Here is a 22,096-nt window from a genome sequence, read left to right as displayed (position 1 = left end):
TCAGGAGTTTCAACTTATCTGTTTCTCAGGCACAAATCCAACAGGACTGTGTGTGGTTCTCTATTCCTAGGTCAGGAGGACTGGCAGCCCTATCGCTTAAGACAGGTACCTGCATGTGGTGCCCACGCTCTTGCATGGCTGCCAATTCCCCATTCCTCTTTTCTGTTTTGCTTCCTAACAGGTAGTAGAATATGCCTCCCCAAAATATGGCACTCTGGTATATTGATTATTTTGACCTATTGGCACTTGAAAAACAGCAAAGCGGCTTTTCTAAAGTCCCCTATCTGCCTAAAGACAGGTCCTCCAATAGTAACTCAAAGATTTCATCAACTGCAAAAGATTGATGACTCTTGTCACAGAAGAAGAGACACGGAGTTGAAACCATCCCCCAAAAAACTCTGTCAAAAATTCTCATGTTGGCCCTGGCCGGTTGGCTCAGTGGTAGAGCGTCGGCCTGGCGTGCAGAAGTCCCGGGTTCGATTCCCAGCCAGGGCACATAGGAGAAGCGCCCATCTGCTTCTCCACCCCTCCCCCTCTCCTTCCTCTCTGTCTCTCTCTTCCTCTCTCGCAGCCAAGGCTCCATTGGAGCAAAGATGGCCCGGGCGCTGGGGATGGCTCCTTGGCCTCTGCCCCAGGCGCTAGAGTGGCTCTGGTCGCAACAGAGCGATGCCCCGGAGGGGCAGAGCATCGCCCCCTGGTGGGCAGAGCGTTGCCCCTGGTGGGCGTGCCAGGCGGATCCCAGTCGGGCGCATGTGGGAGTCTGTCTGACTGTCTCTCCCCATTTCCAGCTTCAGAAAAATACAAAAAAATAAAATAAATAAAAAAATAAAAAATTCTCATGCTTTCCTATTTTTCTAAAGGTCCATTCATCTTCCCCCAAAATCATTTACTCCCCTCTGAGAGGCCTACACACTGCTCCCCCTTCTCTTTCTCTGTTAAGATGTATTTAAGCCTGAGTTCTAAACCACTTCTTAGAGTTTCTTGAGTACCTCCCATGTATACATGAGGAATACATGTTAATAAACTGTTTTCCTCTTGTTAATCTGTCTTTTATTAGAGGGATGTCTCAGTCAAGAACTCAGAAGAGTAAAGGGAAAATTATTTCTCCTCCCCTACATCTCAATTCTGCCCCCTCTCCTATGCCATATGCTGGTTGTTGGTATCACCACTCACCCAGTTTCCTTTTCTTTCACTTCCCACATGCTCAAGTCCTCTAAAGTCCACCCCAGATATGCTCCTCCAATCCTACTCCACTTCCCCTGTTTTCCAGTTTCACTCCAGGCTCATTATCAAGTTTTTGGCTACGTTTATTTATTTTTATTGGGATTCCTAGATCTGTCATCTTCCATTCTGTTCATTTCTGCATTTAGGTTTTGCAACAACTGGTATTCCTTTTATGATTGGAAAAATAATTCTTTTCTTCTGAATGCAGCAGTGGTGACAAAGTGATCTTTCTAAATATCTCTTGAATTCCACAGTAATACTTGGCAAATACACAAAACTCAACACATATTTCCACAATATGTAGACTGGGGATGGGACACAATCCTTTGAAATGGTGCCTATCAGGGAAATAAAGTAGCCAGTGCCTCTAAGCAGGAACCACTCTTAGCATACAAAGCACAGTTAAAATCCCTCTGGCTGTCAGTGAATAAGACAACTGCACCCAACTTGCCAATCAGGCTGGGCCAGTTTTATTTCTATTTCTTTTATCAGAGGTAATAAAATCTGTTAATGTTAACACTTTTTAGTCTGCATATTTTACACTGGGATCCTGCAATGATTTAAACCACAGCTCATGAATATTTCATTCCACTGTCTGAGGTGCATCTCTGGAATGAGACACATGCAGATTTAGCACAAGGGCTAACTACCAACACTTAGAAAATCCTGGACTCTCCCCAGAAAAGACATAATTAATTGGAAAAGACAAACATGGGGAATCCTTTTCCTTATTACAATTTTTAAAATGACACCGAAGTTGCAAAATCCTGTAAATTCTATAAATTTCACAATGCCATATGTTCAACAGAAAAATCTATATTCCTCTATACCCCCATTTAGAATTTTACATGCAATTTTACTTTATAATACAATTTCTTATCTTTGTTAATTATTTCTTAGGTTTCTTTCTTTCCATGGAGATCACTATTCAAAGAAAGTAACTTAACTATATTGTTTCTATAGCTATAAAATTTACATGATTTACCCCTGCATCCTTAACCCTTTGAGGGGTACGAACATTCATGTATGTCCTCGTGCCTCCTGACCATCCAGAGTATGATCGTAACAAAAATTTTATTTTAAAAGTGTGTAAGGCAACATTAAAAAAAGGCAAATGTATGTTCTTCTTGTTTCCATAAATTGGTTATCAAACAAACATGATTTTAAGTTAATAAAACTGTAACTGGAACTAATTCCATTTTTTTTTTAAAGAGAGAATCTTTTTTTTAAGGGTTTTTTTTTTCTTTTTATTAATTTTTTAGAGAGGAGAGAGAGTGAGAGAGAGAGAGAAGGGGGAGGGAGGAGCAGGAAGCATCAACTCCCATATGTGCTTTGACCAGGCAAGCCCAGGGTTTCGAACCGGCGACCTCAGCATTTCCAGGTCGACGCTTTATCCACTGCGCCACCACAGGTCAGGCACTAATTCCATTTTTTGAAAAAACAAAACAAAAAAAAAAACTTACTGCCAGGGGTCAGCCAGCATGAAAAAAACCTCATAACTCAAAGGATTAAAAAACAAACTTAGAGCTACATCTATGAGAAAGAAAGCAAATTTCCATCTACAGGTGGTAACTGTCTTTCAGCACAAGGACACCGTGTAAGGAGCTCAGTGAACAGCCACTGTGACGTGCTCCTCCTCCATGCGCAGCTCCACTGCAGTTTTGCCATATGTATTACACAGCCTGTTTGCTCCCACTAGACCCCGGATGCTATTAGTAATGTTTTTCTATGACATAATTTTAGCAATGTTCTTCGAGTGTGGTCCTCAAACCATTTACACTGGTTCCCACTGTGCTTACTAAATTCGGATTCCTGAGCCCATACCCACAGAATCAGAGAGTACTGAGATGGGGGTCTGATGCTCCCTGTGCATTCCAAAGTTTTAGAAGCACCAGCTTGTCACACATTCATCTATCTATCTATTGGATGGATGAATGAAGAAAAGGGAAGAGAAGGTAGAGAGAAGGCATGGGAAGAAGACACAGAGGGGAAGGAGGGCTGATCTGGTGGCAACTGTGGCCATTCAGAATCAGGGGTCCTTTTGCCTGACTTCTTTCTTCATCGAGCGGTAAACAGCAAAACGTTATGATGACATATCTCTATCTCATAGTTGAGATCCCACTGTATACTGAATAAACAGAGAGGTGGAGAAGGATCCTGTCTTCCCAGTGCCTTGGTATAAAGCAGGGGTCGGGAACCTATGGCTCGCGAGCCAGATGTGGCTCTTTTGATGGCTGCATCTGGTTCGCAGACAAATCTTTAATAAAAAAATAATAATGTTAAAAATATAAAGCATTCTCATGTATTACAATCCATTCATTTCCTACTGCTCATGTGCATGGTTGCGGGTGGCTGGAGCCAATCACAGCTGTCCTCCAGGACAACACCAAATTTTTATTGGATAATGCGTAACATACACGTGTTGTTGTACGGCTCTCATGGAATTACATTTTAAAATATGTGGCATTCATGGCTCTCTCAGCCAAAAAGGTTCCTGACCCCTGGTATAAAGGAAAAGAAATTTACTAAGTACTTATCTAGAAGAGAAGAGAACCAATCTAGATAGAATTTCTGACATGGGGCAGGCTATAAGTTTCTAGAATAATCCAAGAAATGCATATCTTGGATGCATTTGAATCTTCACAAAACCCCTGGAAACAGACAGCAACACGCCTGTTTTATAGGTGAGTAGAAGTTAAACTCAACCATCTTCAAAGCTAGAATTGTGGAGATGAGATTTAAACCCTATCTGTCTAACTCTACACTCCATTCCACCAATTAAGTGGTTAATAAATCTTGAAAATGTGACTTTTGTTAGAACATGGCCTATTAAGAACCAAAGTTTACAGTCACTAGAGAAATAAAATAACATTCATATAAGGACTTTTATTATAGTAACTTCAGGTATTTTATAGTCTTTTATTTGTTGCTGTCCTAGCCACAAATTGTCCGAAGCAATGCTTAGTCTCACTGTACCCATCTAATAAACACAAATAAACTTCAAAATCCATTCAGAAATTGTGAAATTATTATGTATTTTATATTTATACTAATATACAAGAACAAATTTTTTCTCATGTTCCAGTGAACATGGATTATACTATAAATTTTCAAAAAGCACAAATAATGCATACTCTTGGATTGTAAAGATAGAACAATTTACTTAATTCCTTTTTATATTTCTATTCTGTGAAACTAACAATTCTTCTTCCGGAGCATGTTACCAAGCTGATTTCATTGGTAGCCTTCATTTGCTGAAAAGATTCTGAATTCTTTTCAGATTTCAGGCTGAAATTAGAATCCACTTCTTGTTCTCTAGCTCTTACGGGGAGTCTATTATTCTGCAGAGAAGGCTTCCACGAAAGGAAAGCCTGCTTCCCATGCTAAATGTGACATAACGTATGGGGGTAATCTCACGAGGAGCTCAGAAGGGCACTTAATACAAGGTGCGATTTATGCTGGTTTCCTGGGGACTATACCAAAACTGAAAAGGCTAGTTCTGTATTTTTCTGTATTTATCAACCTGCTCTTCCTGCATGTCGACTAATTCACTCAGTCCTTGCAGTGGCCCTGGGGAAACATCTAACACAGAGAAAAACCTCGGGGAGGAAAGAAAAGGGAAAGAGAAGCTTTCACCTCTGAAAGGCGAGCTATACCTATTTAGAATGACACATTCACAAACGAGGCAGGGTTTGAAATACACGGTACCACAGGGACTTGCCTCAGCCACAAAGTCAAGGGAACCTTGAGTTTCTCCATGGTGTGCGGTATTCACCCTTTCCACAATTTCAGAATGGATCCTGGACCTTATTTCTGTTTATTGGACTGGTGCAGAGTAACGGAATGGAGTTATTTGGGGCAGTCTATCAGCTAGGACAGCAACAAAAAACCATACCTAAGGCCCTCGTGAGGCATAAACATATTTATTAGCCTCTTCTATTATTGTCTCTCGATATCCCTTGCAGGTGGATGTTCATTTCCACAGAGTGCATCCTTTTCACCTGCTGGCATAATCCTAGATACCGGGTATGGGGAGAAGGAGCAGGTTTGTTTCATTTCCGTTGGACAGTGCTCTGTACAAGTCACAAGCAGGTGGGCACTTAGGAAAACCATTTGATGAGAAGGAAAGTCTTGTTTGTACAGGTTTTGATCAATGGGAAGATTGTATTCATTTCCGGAGCAAAAGGACATAAAGACCTTTTATTAAATTTCTTAATAAAAAGACCTTTTATTAAATTCTTAAAAAAACCTGTAAAAATTACAATGCAAACGCTTGCTTTTGTCTTCCTTACATGCTTGGTCTAAGGAGCTGGCAAAATCCAGCCATCATTTAACACGTTGCTGATACTTTTTTAGGGAAATAAAGGCTTTGTGAAATTATTATATAACAATGCTAAGTGGCTAAAAAGGTTCCTAATATCAGCTCTTCTGTTGGTAACTCCATTATCAATATCTGCCGTTGAATGGTACAGAGAAAGGCATCATTTTATTACTGGACATCACACTACTCCGATACTCGCGATGTTAGTGGGGACACTGAGAATGTTTACTACTTCAGCTGCACAGTTTTAAAATGGAGTCGACTCATTATCCAGGCTTGTATCAAACATTCTCTGCTTCTTGTCACAGCATCTTTTCTGTGACACAGATCTAATTCTAGGACCATTTCACCTAACACTTACTTGCCCTATATTTGTCTATCAAATTATATACAGTGCCACAATTCCAATGACTCTCCTAATTAAGGGAGAGTGAGAAAATGGTTAACAAGTATTTGTTCAACCACCACTGAAGCAAAAGATAGGCAGAAAGACCTGTTTCCATTCAATTTAGGGAGCACAAGGGCTGGCACCCTTGACGAAGGCACTGTCACTGGCATTTGAATAGTTGGACATATTCCATGAGTGCCCAGGAACACCAAGTAATACTGCTGCCTGGCTGAAGCCAAAGATAATAATCCCCTCGACAGAGAAATTCCCTGCTGTATTTATCTTTACACGCTTCAACTCTTCACCCTAATCCTGGTCCCCCCTGCGCTGTGGGGTTTTATTGCAAAATGAGAAAAAGACTCAGGTAGAGACAGAATGGCTAATGAGAGTGACTGCCTATCATTAGCTACAAGTGTCAGTTCTTAACAGTTCCATTTTCTCCTAAGGACTGAGTTGAAAAATAGACAAAAAAGCAAAGCCCTCAATTTTCTACACTTCAATACAATTGTTTTTCTGGCCTTAAAAAGATAAAAATGTAATTTGACCTTTAAAACGTGTAGCTAGAAGGTTTACATTTCAGGCAATGTGCAAAAAAAATTTCCTACTTCACTGATCTGAAAAGACAAGACACTACGGTTCTCTGCTTTGGGTATGTAAACGATGGGAGAGGAACCTTCCTCTTTCACGTCTCCAGTGGTGCCCGAGGGCAACTGCGGGAGGGGCAGTAGGCACTGGGGGGTGTCGCAAAGGGAGGGATCTCGCCCTTCAGCGGCAGCAGAGCATGCGGGACTGGGTCCAAGGTGATGGTGAAGAGACCTGCGGTCCTCCACTCACTTTCCCATGCTCAGGCTTTCTCAGTATTGGTGGGTCTGGGGACAGACAATCCTTCATAGTAGGGGTGGGTGGCTGGGAGGAGGCCTGTCCTGCACATTCTAGAATATTTAGCAGCATGCCTCACCTCTATCTGCTAAATGCCAATGTGACAACCAAAAATATTTCCAGACAAACTGTCTCCTGGGGGCAAATCCATCCATTGAGAACTGCTTGAGCCCCACACATACTCATCCCTTTGCAGGACTCTTAACCAGGGAGTTCAACACAGATGCACAGAGTAGTACCCGCAGTTCTTAAAACAAACAAACAAACAAACAAACAAAACAAAACAAAAAAAACACCACCACCTACTGGTAGGTCTACTTCGGACTAGTGACACTGTGTCTCTGGGTGTGGCACGTAGGCAAAGGCTGACCACAAAGCTCTAAGAGTTTTTAATTACAGTGTATACACATATACTTTATAAAGAGAAGCAGATATTAATTTATAGACATCATCTTTCAGTCACTGTTTAGTCACAAAGACAGAAAATAACCCCCCATAACGGGCACAGAGGAACCAAGCTGGAAGCACTGCCTGGAAAGCCAGCTGTTCACCAAGTAGAAGCTGTAAGTTTGGGGAATGTCGGGGGAAACAACCGACGAGGAAGGACTCCTGCTATGTGATAAGCCAGTAAAAGAAGAAAAATCGTCTTATTCAAACTGAGTGGTTCCAAAGCTGTTTACTGGGAGAGTTTGATATTACCGTATTTCCCCATGTATAAGATGCACTTTTTCCCGAAATATTTGGGGTCTAAAAACTGGGTGCATCTTATACAGTAGTTGTAGATTTTTTTTTAGTTGCATTTCCTGCTTTTTCATGCTTGATTTTGCACTTATTGTTGAAGACAGTGATTTGTCATCAGACACAGATGAGGACAAGCTAATGGATGGGAGTTTTGACAGTGATGAGGAATTCTATGAATTTTATGATAAAACTTGAGTTCAATAACTTTATGTAATACATTTTTTTTTCAAATTTCAGGCCCTAAAATTAAGGTGTGTCTTCTACATGGGAGTGTCTTATACATGGGGAAATACAGTATGCCCCCCCCCCCCAGCCAGCTTGGGGGGGGTGTAGCCTGCCTGCTCTGATGCAACAGCTCCAGGGGCAGCTTTCCCTTGGGTGGCCTTACCAAGCTCACAGCCCAGAAAGTGGACACCATATTTAAAATGTCACAGTGATGATACCTGGTCTGTGTGAGGCCACCCTGCTGACCACCAGGGTGGTCTGTGTGAGGTTTTGCTTGGCTGCCACTGGGGCTTCTGCTGCAGACGAGAGGCCCCCTTCGTAGTGGGACTTGAGGGAGGCTGGAGGAAGAGACATCTCAGAAGAGCTTTTTCTGCAGCCTGAAATTCTCACCTTTGGAGTCAATCTTTTGTTTGGTAGAGAGAGTCTCAACAGATTTGGTATGTCTCGTTGGGAGGGATGACACATGGTCATCAAAGGGATGAAGTTATCAGTTACACATATATGCGTTTTAATGGTTAAAAAGAAAAGGGCAGGGAAACGGGGACCCATCACAAGTCCCTATCTTGTAGTGAGTGGCGTTGCAGTGAGGAGCCCCTGGCCTGCAGGGGCAGCAGAAGGTTCACCCCGTCTTTGCTAGGAGGGAAGAAACTCCAGGATGGAGAGAAGGGGGAAGTGGGCAAGGGCTCAGGGCCAAGGGAGCCCAAACGCCTGTCCTACATCCCAGTTCTCCTTGAGCCAGACCTGGCATGGCTTCAGGAAAAAATAAGCATCTGGTATAGAAACATTTCTGGCCCCTTTATACAGAAGGCACGTTTGACTGATTTCCTTTTCCTATTTGAACCCACATCAGCCTTAAAATATGGTCCCCTGCAGCCCCCCTTCTCTGCACCCCTGCTACCCCACCCCCAGCACACACTCTGTCCTTCTGGCTCATTACCAGCTTCCATTTTCTTGAGGGGTGCTTTAAGTTAGATGCCAAATCGCCAAAGCACCTTAACAGTCTTCCAGCTCCGTCTTGGAACACTGCCTCCCGCAGCATATGGCAGAACTATCAAGCACCATTCTCCTTCCTCAACGTTCTTTGAATTCGATGTTTTATTGCTCATTTTAAGCCTTCACCATGAACTCGGACATGCGCACGCACAGATTTGTGATGGGAAGCTAGCCTAGTCTGCACACAAAGCAATTAAATCTGGCAGCTATAATTCCAAAGAATGAATATTTTCCAGTTGTGGTAGGGGGCCAATCATACAGAAAGGAAACCAGCCGTTTCATGTTAGTGCCTGATGGGACTTTTCACACAGATGCTCGTGTTGCAAAATTTATTTTCTGTTAAGACGTACTGTGAGAACACTGTGTCATCTTTGTTCCCCTCTCAAACCCCCCACTCCCTTCTGGGAAGATAACAATGATCTATGCCATGGTCATTTAGCCCTATGTATCCGTGTCCGGGTTAAATGCCAACTTTGATATTCTAATTTAGCAACTTAATGGTTTTCTTCACTTACTGTATTGAATGGAGTATTGTTCTCGACCAGACTGGGAAGATAAGCATTTTAGTTCATTTTCCTCAGCCGCGTGCTCACACGGTCCTGAGCATGGGTCCTGAGCATGCGCAGACTAGCGCCTCCGCCCAGCCTCCCAGTCATCCTGCCCGTGAACTTCAGCAGTGTGCCGGGGGAATTCAGTCAGGCAGGACTCACTTCCTGAGCCGCCACTTTGGTAACAAAGTGAATGTTTAGAATTTCTTTCCTGAGAGTTTCCATTTATTCCTAAAGTAGACATAACCCCTGTTGAAGGCTTTGATGAGAGAACTGGGTGGCCCGAAGGAGGCAGAAGAATTGGAAATGCACGGTCGCTCACGCACCCGATGAGTTAACGTCTGTCTGTCTCGGAAACGGCACTTTTTAGAAATCACCAGAGGACTTGGCGCACAGCCTCCAACTCTGGATGTGTCTTACAATGTCATCCCGAGGCTTCCATTGTATTAAATGAGTGGCGCTGCATTCAGAATCGTCTCTGATGGCCGTTGTTTGTGATTTCACCACCGATAGAAAAGCTTAATTTTTTAAAAACAGTTAAGCTGCCTTCTTCAGTTCTGCCATCAGCTATTTTTCAAAAGCACAGCAATCGCTAAAAACTCAGCCCTCAGAAAAGGAGAGGGAGGCTTAATTCAAGTACATCACCATGTTGGCTAGGCTGCAGGCTTATTTGGAACTGAGTCAAAGTTTTTCTGTTTGGCAGAAATGCCTGTGAGTGAGTGGTTGATTAAAAAAAATACTTTGGTTTTATTTTTAAGTTAGCATTTATGTTATTGTTTTGGGATCACTTTTATTAAGGGTTAGATCAGAAAACGGTAGTGTTTACTCATTTTGTAGCAATAGCACACAGAAAATAGCTGATCTAAATTTTTTCTTCTCCAGTTTGGAGGAAAGGGCCATTTTGTCAAGTGGGTGACTTTTAAACAGCAGTACTGCTTGGCAGCACTTGCTCAGAAGTGAGCCTTCCCACCAGTTTAAAACACAATGTGAATTACAAGCAGGGAAAAGATATATAACTTCCTCAGGTGCTGACTTTCCTGGCCTCATGCTTTTAGCTCTTGAGTGAAACACTCAAAAAATCTGTTATAAATCTCAAGATGTCCCGTGACCCATGTGATGTTCATTTTACTAAGGAAATAAAGTAAAAAAATAAACAAATAAATACGAAAAGCAGCTGGAGGAGAGAGGTAATTTGAGGTCATTGCTACACTTCGTCAATTAGTGTGTGAGCCATTCAGATGGAAGAGTTTATCCTAAGATGTCACACAAAAGGATGCGACAGAGAGATCTTCTCTGAGCAGCTAAGGTTTCTAGACAGAGGCTGGCCAACTACGACCCCCACGAGCCAACTCTGGCCTGCTGCCTTTCTGCATTATCTCTGGCTGCTTGCATGCCATGACAGGCAGAGTTGCGTTGCTGCGGAGACCGCATAGCCCATAAAGCTGACAACAGTTGCTAGCTGGCCCTGTCCAGAGAGAGTTTGCTGACTTTGGCCTGGAAGTTGAGTGTGCTATACATATTAGGGTAACTTAAGGATAAATTGGAAAAGTCATGTAACTATAAAATTTAAAAGCCAATGATAATAAGAGTAACATCTTGCATTTATAAAGTATCTTTACCTTCTCTAATAGTTTCAACCATATTCTTGGACTTTGCTTTGAACAATGAGTTAAGGTTATTATCTGATCAAACAGAGAAGCAGTCCATGATGGTCCAGATGCTGGGACTGGGCGGAGAGTAAATGGTTCCTCACTGAATGACAACCGAAGGGCATGCATTGCTGTTAAGGGTGTCTTATACCCCCCTTGGGATTTTGTATTATATGTAGCAGATGGTTTAAGATTTAAGAATTTTAGATTAGGTTAGTGCAGGGGTCGGGAACCTTTTTGGCTGAGAGAGCCATGAACGTCACATATTTTAAAATGTAATTCTGTGAGAGCCATACGATGACCTATGTAACATATGTTACGCATTATCCAATAAAAATTTGGTGTTATCCCAGAGGACAGCTGTGATTGGCTCCAGCCACCCACAACCATGAACATGAGCGGTAGGAAATAAATGGATTGTAATACATGAGAATGTTTTATATTTTTCATGTTATTATTTTTTTATTAAAGATTTGTCTGCGAGCCAGATGCAGCCATCAAAAGAGTCACATCTGGCTCACGAGCCATAGGTTCCCGACCCCTGGGTTAGTGTTAAGCATAATTCTTAGTTTTACACAACTCAACAATGAGCTAAAAAAGCACATCAATGTCCAAAAAAGGACTTGGAATAGAAAAAAATGTGCAGAAGATGTGACCAAATTCTATAACCATGGGAAGCCAATGAGATATAAGGAACATATCATGTGAACAAGGACAATGAGGATGTTTTCCTTGTCCAGCATTTTTCTTTTTAGTATCCTGATTTTCCTCTGGGTACTATAGCTCCTCAATTCTCAATTCAAGGGTTTTAGGTGGGGCTCACCCCACCTCTAACTCTGTGGTAGACACAGGACTATCTGGATAGTGACTGGTTTGAAGACAGATACATGACCCAACCCAGACAGTGGGAATTAGCCCTTGGACTTTTGTTAGAACTATTGGAGACAAAGCTGTCCTTCAGATGATGTGGGTGGGGGTTAAGGATTACCGTATTTCCCCACGTATAAGATGCTGGAACTGGGTAGAGGGTAAGTGGTTCCTCACTGAACCAACTGAAGGGTATGCATTTCTGTTAGGTTATAGATTTTTTTACTTGCATTTCCCGCTTTTTCGTGTTTGCTTTTGCGCTCATTGTTGAAGACAGTGATTTGTCACCAGACACAGATGAGGACAAGTTAATGGATGAGATTTTTGACAGTGATGAGGAGTTGATTGAATTTTATTATGAATAAAACTTGAGTTTAATAACTTTAGGTAATACATTTTTCCAAAATTTGGGCTCCCAAATTAAGGTGCGTTTTATAGATGGAGCGTCTTATACATAAGGAAATACGGTATGTAAACTTAGAGCTGCAAGGAGGTCTTCTTTGCTGCTATGCGTTGAGATCATGCCTAAGAATGAAGCCAGGAATAAGCAGAACCAGGAGACAGTGGGAGGCACTGAGAGAGGAAAGGAGAAAGAGAGGGAGGGGGAGGGAGAGAAAGTGAATCTTCAGAACATAATTTGGACTTAGGACCAAATTTGCTTAAAGGAATCTGGAGTTTCCATGTGGGTTCTGTCACTTGAAATCAAGAGTCCCGATTGACACACTGAGAGCACTTTTGTACTGATAAACACTTAACCTTTACTCGCAGACACTTCCTTCGGTTGTAGACATGAGCAGAAGTACAAGACTCAAAGAAATGTCTTCCATCAAAATCAGCTGCAGAGCAGGCCAGGGCCGAGCCCAAACCACACCAGCGTACCATTTTTAAATTCCAGTCTTAAAGGTCTCTGAGAACGGGACTATCACCACTAAGCTCTTTCGTTTTTTGTTTTTTTGTATTTTTCTGAAGTGAGAAGTGGGGGCGGCAGACAGCCAGCCTCCCGCATGCATCCGACCGGGATCCACCTGGCATGCCCAACAGGGGGCGATAGTCGGCCCATCTGGGGTGTTACTTGGCTGCAACTGGAGCCATTCTAGCGCCTGAGGCAGAGGCCATGGAGCTATCCTCAGCGCCCGGGCCAACTTTGCTCCCATGGAGTCTTGGCTGCAGGAGAGGAAGAGAGATGAAGAGAAAGGGGAGGGGGAAGGGTGGAGAAGCAGATGGGCCCTTCTCCTGTGTGCCTTGGCCAGGAATCGAACCTGGGACATCCACACGACAGGTAGACGCTCTACCACTGAGCCAACCCAACCGGCCAGGGCATCATCACTAAGGTTTTGTAAGATGTTTCTGAGTTTTTGTTAAGGGAGTTTTTCTTTCAAAATGACAGGTTGGAAATTATTTTTTCTTAGTAGCATGTACAATATTGACCTCCCAGAGAGTCATCAAAAATATCATTTGTTGAGGTTTTTGCTCTCTGTTGTCCTACATCACTCGTACACTTCTGGGCCAACTTCAAACGCCACTGAATTACGTGTATTTGGTTCCTTTCTATTCAAACACAATCTCTTCTTTTTTATTTCCAAGATATATGCCTCTGCCAGCTTAAGAGCGGTCCTGTGGTGTGTATATACTAAATAAACAACGTTGTGTACCTGATGCTCTCCCCTACGGAAACAGCGAAGGGCCAGCAGCGTACAGCTCCCAAGTCGGACTACTCACCAGTTGTGCAGTTCAGCAAAGGCAGCTTTGATCTTCTTCACGGAGCTGTCCACCTCCTCCTTGATCATGACGCGGTACCTAGTGAGGGACACCGTGCAGCGCTGCAGGTCCTTCACCGACTTCTCAATGTTGGGGCCTGCGACCAATGTCAAGACATTTTTTTTTTTAAATTTGAGCACTTGATATATGAGAGCTGAACAATAACAACAAAATCCAACGAACTCATCCCCTCCCCCTCCCTCAATAAAAAGAATTGTTTTTGTTTCTCCATGAAAAATAAATGTTCTGTCAAGAGGATGTTTATAACTCAGGGTTTTTAAAATGCAGAGTGGGCGGTTCGTACAGCCCCTGAGGCCGCTGTGACTTCACCCATGGGTTCTCTGGCTGGGGCATTCTGGGCACACGTGTCTGCTCTGCTTTTCAGAAAAGAGGCTCTGGTCATATGTTCTATCACAAACTGCAGTTTCTTAGACTGTGATTCATCTAAAGACCATTCGTGCTGCTGGCTCGCACTGTAAACACCACTCTGTGTGGTTACAAGCCAGCAGGCCTTTGGAAGAGGAAACTGACTTGGAGATTGGGAGAGATACAACGGAGCTAGAGAGAGGATGGAGCGTCGGTGCCAGGTATGCTGGCTCTGGCCCCATCAGGCCTGAGCCAGGCCTGTAATTATAGCAGCAGCACTTAGAGCAGCTCCGTGGGTGCCAATCTTGCCTGATTTCCTGAAACTGTCACCAGGGTTTACAGACAGTGCAAAACAAATCGGCAAATTGCATTTATCTCAACATGTTTCTTCGAAGGAAGAAACCTCCCTCAAGAAAAGTGAGAAAGTATATCAAACCAAAGCCAAGAAAATCAGATATAACTGAGGCTGAATGAAAAGAATATTATTTCATCTGCTGGGAATCAGAAAGGAAGTCATTTAGCCCCTTTCATTTTCAATACCAGTTATGTGTAAAGTATATCAAAGCTTGAAAAACAATAAAAATTATAGTGTGCCAAATATAAACCCCTCTTTCAGTGTTACATTGTCTGAAAGTTCTATCAGAACGGACCTCACGTGAGAAAGCATCTGAAGACACTCCGGCCCCTAGATTCATCTTGATTCCATGCAAGTTCAGAACCAGTGTCTCGGGGGAACTTTCAGCACTCCCCTTTCTAAAAGAGCTCCTGCTCTAACTTCTGCTTCACAAGCCATCAAGGTAGAACGTACTTGTGGTGCAAATTTACCAATGACTATGAAGAGAAGAGTGGCCACAGAGAGGCAGAGGAAGGGGATGTAATTCCATTGAAACACTCAAGACCTTTGATTAACATGGGAGGAATCACATCTGCCTTTCCATCTATGTGGGTCACAGGAAGAAAGCACTTTCATGTGTATCTCTCTTCAACTACGCAGCATCGTTTGGAAAGTTCCGTCATTCTGGCACTTTTCTCCGTGTGCAAAATAGGTTGAATCATTTGTGCAAAAGAAATCACTTTACCTCTTTTCTTTGCCAACTCATCTGGCTTTATTTCAAGATGAGCTGCAGGGGCATTGGACTTAACAGGAGATGTTTTTGCCTTAGGCTTGCTTGGGGTACAAGGCTGCTCAGCTGACCACTGTAGGCCATCTGACCTCTCTGTTGTTCCATGTGTAGGTTTGGGGTTCCCATCTAAGGATAGTTTCTGTTGCAGTGGTCTGTTGCCTTCTGTAAGAAAACACCAAATAATGACTTGGAAGTGAGAAACTAAAGACATTGATGTTAAAGTGATGGGGGATGCCAAGATTGCTGTTTTTGTTCACATGTTGGCAATAATGCCTTTCATTGCAAACAGGCAAGAAACTGTTTTAATAGACTCTGCAGATTAGAGGATATACTAGAAACATCCAGAAGACCTGGCTGGATGTTTTGGCTCTGATAATTTCTGGCAGGTTGAACCTGGATAAGCCACTTAACAGCTCTGAGCCTTAGTTTCCTCATTCAGAAAAGTTATTAGGAGGCTTACACGAGACACATGAGATGATCAAATGCTCCTCCCCACACACACACTCAGTAAATGCTTAGATGTCTTTAAGTATGATTTCATATAGAGGCTATAAAAATGTAGCCCTCCTATCTCCAAGTGTTACATTAATGTCTTGTGGCATTTTATTCTGAATTAATGAAGACAGAGGAATGACTGGAGATAGGGGAAGAACGAAGCGACAACAGGTACTATAATCAGTTCATTTAATTTATGGAAGGATTAAATCAGGAAACATCATTATAATATCTCAACTATATTTAAAATCTAGGGAGTCAGATTCTCTCTGGAGCTCTCATAGATGTTGCAATAAATTAGCAGGACATTGCTTTCAGCATCTTTTAAAGGTAGGTTCCTATTTAGTTATTGCTGGAATGAATTAAATGGCACCTTAGTGGCCTGAAAGGGAAATGTATCACCCTTCACATATGACTTATAATCAGAGAGCACTTTGGGTGTGAAAAAAGGGAAGCCAGTGTGCTTCTGAAGGCCACGGTCTCAGAGAAAGCTGGGTATAGTGGAAAGAGTACAGGTTTGGAACTGGGAGACCCATGTCTGATCTTCCCTGGGTCCTCATGACACTGTAGGAATTGACTTCATTTTTCTGAGTGACTGTAGTTCACGCTCAAATAGAACAGAACGTCATCTCAATGAAACCCAGGCCTTTTTCAGATAGTCACCCTGCCTCACGTCTGTCTAGTCCCACAGTGCCTTGTAAAAACTTCCTGTTATGTTTTAGCACAATACTTAAATGTCTGCCCCTTGCCTTTGCTTTGAAGAGGCTATGGCGTCCTTGAAGGCAAATATTGAAATATGATTTATTTTTGAGGCCCCAGTACTGGCTCACTAGCTTTCGGTAGAACTGATCGAATTAAAGTCCACTGAAAATGATTTTACAGGAAAAAAAAAAAAGGAAACAAAGAACAGTTTTCCTGACACTGTCACACACATTACAGAAACTGCACTTGGAAAGTGCAAGAAAAAAAAATGCGCTGGGTCCTAGTCAATTTGATTTTAGACATTAGCCCATTTATGAGAAGTGCATATTTTAGTCCATCATTCATAACCTATATATTAAGAAAGCACATCATGCATTTTATAGGCTGAATGATGAGTACTCTTAAAATTTACCTAAAGGGAAATTACAGTACACTGGAAATGTTCAACAAAGGTAGTAAACATAGTAATTAAGTACTGAAAACAGCTTTTCCTCTAGTAATGAAACATTTCATAGAATCCCCAGCAGATTAGAGGATATACTAGTAATAGAAATTTCTACTTAAGTCAGAATACCTGGTAGGTGTTTTGGCTCTGGTAATTCCTTTCAGGGTGACCCTGGGCAAACCACTTAACATCTCTGAGCCTTAGTTTCCTCACCCAGAAAGATTATTAAGAGGCTTTAGTTACAAAATAGAAATTAAAATCCAGCCTTGATGAAATATTATAAACTGAGAATCTAAACTAGACCTCATTGTGAATAGTGTAGTACATTAGTCTTAGTCTTAAAAATAAGAGAATTTATATTATAGCCTGACGAAAATTATGACTTCAGGGATAAAAAATTATTCTGTTGAATGCAAAATAATTTTAAACTGAAGACAAACATGCAAATGAGCATAGGCTCATTAATCTAGAGTTGAAAATATTTTGTTTGTGTATCAGAGAACTGATATGTGGGCTATTGGTTCATTTCATCATTTATCCAACATATATTTATTGAGAAATTTGAGTATCAGTAATTTTTTTAAAGGAAGGTCCTGAAAAACTGTCTCATTATTGGTAGGATCATTGAACACTGGGATGATTTGAAGTTCTCAAAGTATGTGGATATACTATTTGCACATTGGCTATACAGATCTATTTCCAAATATAGTAAAACCCTGGAGTTCTTTCAGATGACTATTGGTAGGGAGTCATTCAGCTATCCCAGAGTTAGGTTTATCTTGACCACAAATCCTGATATTTCTAGCAACTAGAACAATGGGAGTTCTCTAGTGTCTGTAGTGGTTTTCCTCTAACATTATAAGCCAGAAGTACCACCAAGTCTCTGCCTTTCTGGAACTGACCTATAAACTACAGTAGATTAGCTGACTTAGAGGTGATTCATAGCACTGTCTAAAAATGTAGCTACCAGCCACAAGCAACTGTTGAACACATGAAATGTGGCTTATCTGAATTGATATGTGCTCTAAGTGTAAAATACACATTAAGATTTTAAGACTCAGTGCAAAAAAAAACTTTGATAATTAAAAAATATTGATCACAGGTCAAAATGTTAATATTTTGGGTATATTAAGTTATACAAAATGTTTTACCCAATTTAATTTACCAGTTCTTTTTACTTTTTAAATGTAGCTACTAGTATTTTTTGTTTTTTGTAAATGTCTTAAAATTTTCTACATAGGCAATAATCTGAAAATAAAGTTTCATTTCTTTCTTTCTAATCTTGCCCATATTGGACTGGTTAGAAAGGAATACAATGTAGAATAAGCATTTTTGCATTGATCTTGGTCTTAGGGAAATTACATTCAATATTTTATTATTAAGTATGACATTAATTATAGATTTTTCATGTTTATCAGGAAGTTCTCTTATATTTCTAATCTGATGGGAGTTTTTATTTTGTCAAGTGATTGGACTTTGCTTTCGAAACTTCAGATAATCATATTGTTGTTCTCTTTATTTTGCTAATATAGTAAACCACGTAGGCTGGTTTTTAAATGTTAAGCCAATGTTGTATTCTTGAGAGAAAGCACACTTGGTCATGGTGTATTATTGTGTGTGTGTGTGCCACTTACTTCAATTTGCTAATATTTTGTTGAGAATTTTGCTTCTTTATTCATGATCAATATTATCTTGTAACTTTTCTTTTAATGACTTTGTCAGGTTTTGATAAGGTTATGTTGGTCTCATTAAATGAGTTGAGAACTATTCAATTGTTCCCATTTCTCTATTTTTTAAAAATCTTTTTCTCTATATTTCAGATGATAATTTCTTTTGACCTGTCCTCAAGTTCACTGATCCTTTCTTCTTCATTGTCCTAATTACTGTCAAGTACATCTGATGACTTTAAAATTTTTTTTTCAGATAATGTATTTTTTAGTTTTAGGGTTTCCATTTCATTATTTTTTATTTCTCCTAAAATTCTCCTTCTCTTCACCCTTTATATCCACCTTTTTCATTTCTGTAATTTTTTTTAGCATATTTATAATCCTTGCCTGCTGACACAAATATCTGGGTTATCTGTGGATTTGCTTCTAATAAGTAATTTTTCTCTTCATCATAGGTCACATTTTCTTGCTTCTTTCCATGTCTAGTAATTTTTTAAAATAGGTATTGAACATTGTGTATGACAGACTGAGAAATGTTTAATTTTGTTATATTCTTCCAAATAGTTTAACTTTGTTGTAATAGGTCATTAAAGTACTAGATCACATTCCACTGCCTTCTTTTGCTTTTTTTTGTGCCTTGAAGGTAAATATTAGGGATTTTATAGAATGAGCTGGAATATAAGAGACGGTACGTGGATAATAAACTATTTCTTTAAAAAGTTTTTTAATTTATTGATTTCAGAGAGAGGAAGGGAGAGAAAGAGAGACAGAAACACTGATCTGGTCCACTATGTGCCCTGATGGAGGACTGAACTCACAATCTTTGCGTATCAGGATGGCACCCTCACCAACAGAACTATCCAGCCAGAGCTGTGAACTGTTTCTTAAAATACCTTCAGTTAATTCCCATTTTATACCTCTCTTCTTAAGCTAGCCCTCCATTCTATCTGCTGACTTAAATCCAGAGCTTTTTCATTTTTCCAATAGGCAGTCATCCACCTCCCTGCCAAAGCTCCCTCCATTGTAATTCTATGTGAGAGTGTCCTATACTCTACTTTATCTGACAATCCTCTTCCACCTACTATCCCTCTTCTATTAATTGAGGCTCTTCTTTTCTTTTTCTTCATTATTGTAGATTTCTACATTCAAAATTTCAATGAGTTTGCGATGAAGAATATATAAATTCATGCCTTTCTTTTTCTTAAGTAAGTTACTGATATGCATCACTGAATTGTTTCCAATTGATACCCATTTACACTCAGCTGTAATGCATGCAATTGTTCTCAAAATTAAGTCTTCAATACTGAGGACTTTCAATTTTCCAGTTACTAAATCTTGGTATCAACTTACATATTTAATTTGTCCTTAACGTGATTTATTTTTCACAGTAAAACAGAAACTGTGGTGGTCGTTTTTTGCTAACAGCACCAAAGAAAACAAATTTTCCTCTTGGGAGAAATATATGAACTTGGATTCAATGATTTTCATAATATATGTACAGCCATGTATGTGTTCAGATTTCGAAGTTTCTGTAATTACATTTTCCATTTAGTTTTTACTTTTTAGTGAAAGCTTTATGTACTTATAAGCAGACTGAGAAAAGTATAGATAGAATTCAAATCTAACTTTAAGAAATATATTAAAGATAAAGTAGTTCTAAAATAATTATTTTAACCCATTGAGTTAAGATGGTTTCATAGTCTCCTATAAACATAATTTCAGTAAAGCACATCATCTGATAACAATTGACTTAGTATTGTATAATTTTACCTAAAAAATTGATAAAGTATAATTCGTCGTTATAAAGCTAAAATTCCTAATGTCTGTGTTACTTAAAGCATGTTACCATTCCGTTAAAAGTATTTAAGTAAATATGAGTGTTTTATGATAACTGATAATATTTTGGTGGTTCTTTGATCATTGGCCTTAGGATTCTTAAATATTAACAAAAGAAGAAATGTAAATGGAAATTAAACATTTAACTATGTTTCATCTTCCCATGAATCAGTTTTACAAATAAAAACAATGAAATTAGAACAATCTTTCTAGACAGACACACAAGAACTTAAAAAAATCCATACCCTTTGAATACAATAATTTCACTTCTAGAAAAATGTGCCAAGGAAATGATCGTAACTGTTCATAAAGATTTAGATACAGGAATGTTCAGAAAAGCATTGTTTATAACAGCAAACAAATGGAGACAATCTACATGAACAAAAGTTTAGAAATAATTAAAAGAAATATGGCAAATTCATAAAAATACAATGCAGCCATTGAAATCATGATTTTAAAGAGCACAATGATATGAGGAAATGTTTATAATGTCATGTTAAGTAAAAAGAATACAAAACTTCACATATGGTATTTGAAAAAAAATAAGTATCTAAATATATATCTGTGCATTAAAATTTCTGAAATAAAATTTAACAGTGGTTGTTTCTGGGAAGTAAGATTATTATTTTTCCTTAAGACTTACTGCATTTTCCAAACTTCTTCAACTGGTATAAATTCATTTTAAAACCAGAAATACAAAATCCATAATGACCTTTAAAAAGCAGCATAGACTTAAAAAAATTAACCCACACTTCTCTACATATTTTATCACTAATAATTCAATAGAAGCCATGAAAAGACTTGTTTGAGTGCCTATTATGTCCAGTTCTAGGCACTACAACTGCAAGAATGATCAAAGATATCTATGGTCCCTATCTTTCTAGAACTTGCAGTCTAACATAAATCAAACCACTCCACAAACAAATGTAGAATTACAACTGTGATAAATGTTATGAAAGAAAATGACATAGTATTCTGCAATCTGTAATTAGCATCTTTGACCTAGGGATAGCAAGAAAGAATTCCTCAAGGGAAAATACCTAGGCTCACTTAAAATCAATGAGCTAATCAGATGAAGAGGAAGCGAATTCCAGGCAGAGACAGCATGTGAGGCAGGGGAAAGCATTGCGTGCCAGTCATCAAATTCACCCTTCTTTGCCCCACTTTGTGATACTGAAGCTGGACCCTGTAAACAATTCTCTTTGCTCAGCTAGCAGAATGTCAGCTTTGTCAGTAGAGGGCAATAAAGTGATCTTGCAAGGCTATAATGACAAGAATACACTCTGGTCCTTCACTATTACTAGTATTCATCACAGGAACCAGTAGCCAGGAGGAGGTGCTCCAACCACACCCTCATGCCATGTTCCCGGCCTCCCCCACAATCAGCAGCTTTGAGCAGTTCTAGTCTCTCTACACCCTCAGGAAATGTGGGTCTCATCTACAAAACAACTCAGTCCGTGCCCTGTGACAAATTTTGTTTGCTCGTCTGCTCCCCCCACCCCCAAGGCTGCATGTTTCTCTGGTAGCCACACACCTTCTTGAATGAGGTCAGAATCTCAGTCTTGGCTTGGGGGACTCTCCCAGTCCAAGTCCCTTAGTTGTGTAATCTTTCTGGAGACAGTAACTTCTTTCTTGCCAAGTCTAGACCCATTAGAATCGTACTTACCCCTTTTTAGTAGTTAACTACCTTGTGCTGTTTTAGTTAGCAGTTCTTCATATTACATTTCCTCCCTTCAAATAATCAGTGTGGCTTCTGTCTCCTGACTTGAATCTGACTGATACATGTGGTCGGTATGAGGGACTGAAGGGAGGCCAGTATGGCTAGAGTAGAGAGAGTAAGAGGAGAGCACTCCATAAACCATGGCTGG

The 22,096-nt window shown here is 40.2% G+C and overlaps 1 protein-coding gene across 5 annotated transcripts in view; it reads right to left on the bottom strand.

The window, feature by feature from the left end:
• SPATS2L (spermatogenesis associated serine rich 2 like) overlaps nt 1-22,096 on the bottom strand; it is a 182,753-nt gene that overhangs the window by 24,541 nt on the left and 136,116 nt on the right. For 4 of the 5 annotated variants that reach the window (XM_066345597.1, XM_066345600.1, XM_066345598.1 and 1 more), the window contains 2 exons: nt 15,039-15,245; nt 13,555-13,690 (listed from right to left, as the gene is read on the bottom strand). In XM_066345597.1, coding sequence (XP_066201694.1) covers nt 13,555-13,690; nt 15,039-15,245 — 343 coding nt within the window. The remainder of the gene's footprint in view (nt 1-13,554; nt 13,691-15,038; nt 15,246-22,096) is intronic. The other variant, XM_066345599.1, reaches the window with a different exon arrangement.

The sequence above is a fragment of the Saccopteryx leptura genome, chromosome 7 (genome assembly GCF_036850995.1).
Source record: "Saccopteryx leptura isolate mSacLep1 chromosome 7, mSacLep1_pri_phased_curated, whole genome shotgun sequence".
In the NCBI taxonomy this organism is placed as follows: Eukaryota; Metazoa; Chordata; class Mammalia; order Chiroptera; family Emballonuridae; genus Saccopteryx; species Saccopteryx leptura.
Note: the sequence above shows the minus strand (reverse complement) of the source record. Positions and strands in the feature narration are given on the sequence as shown.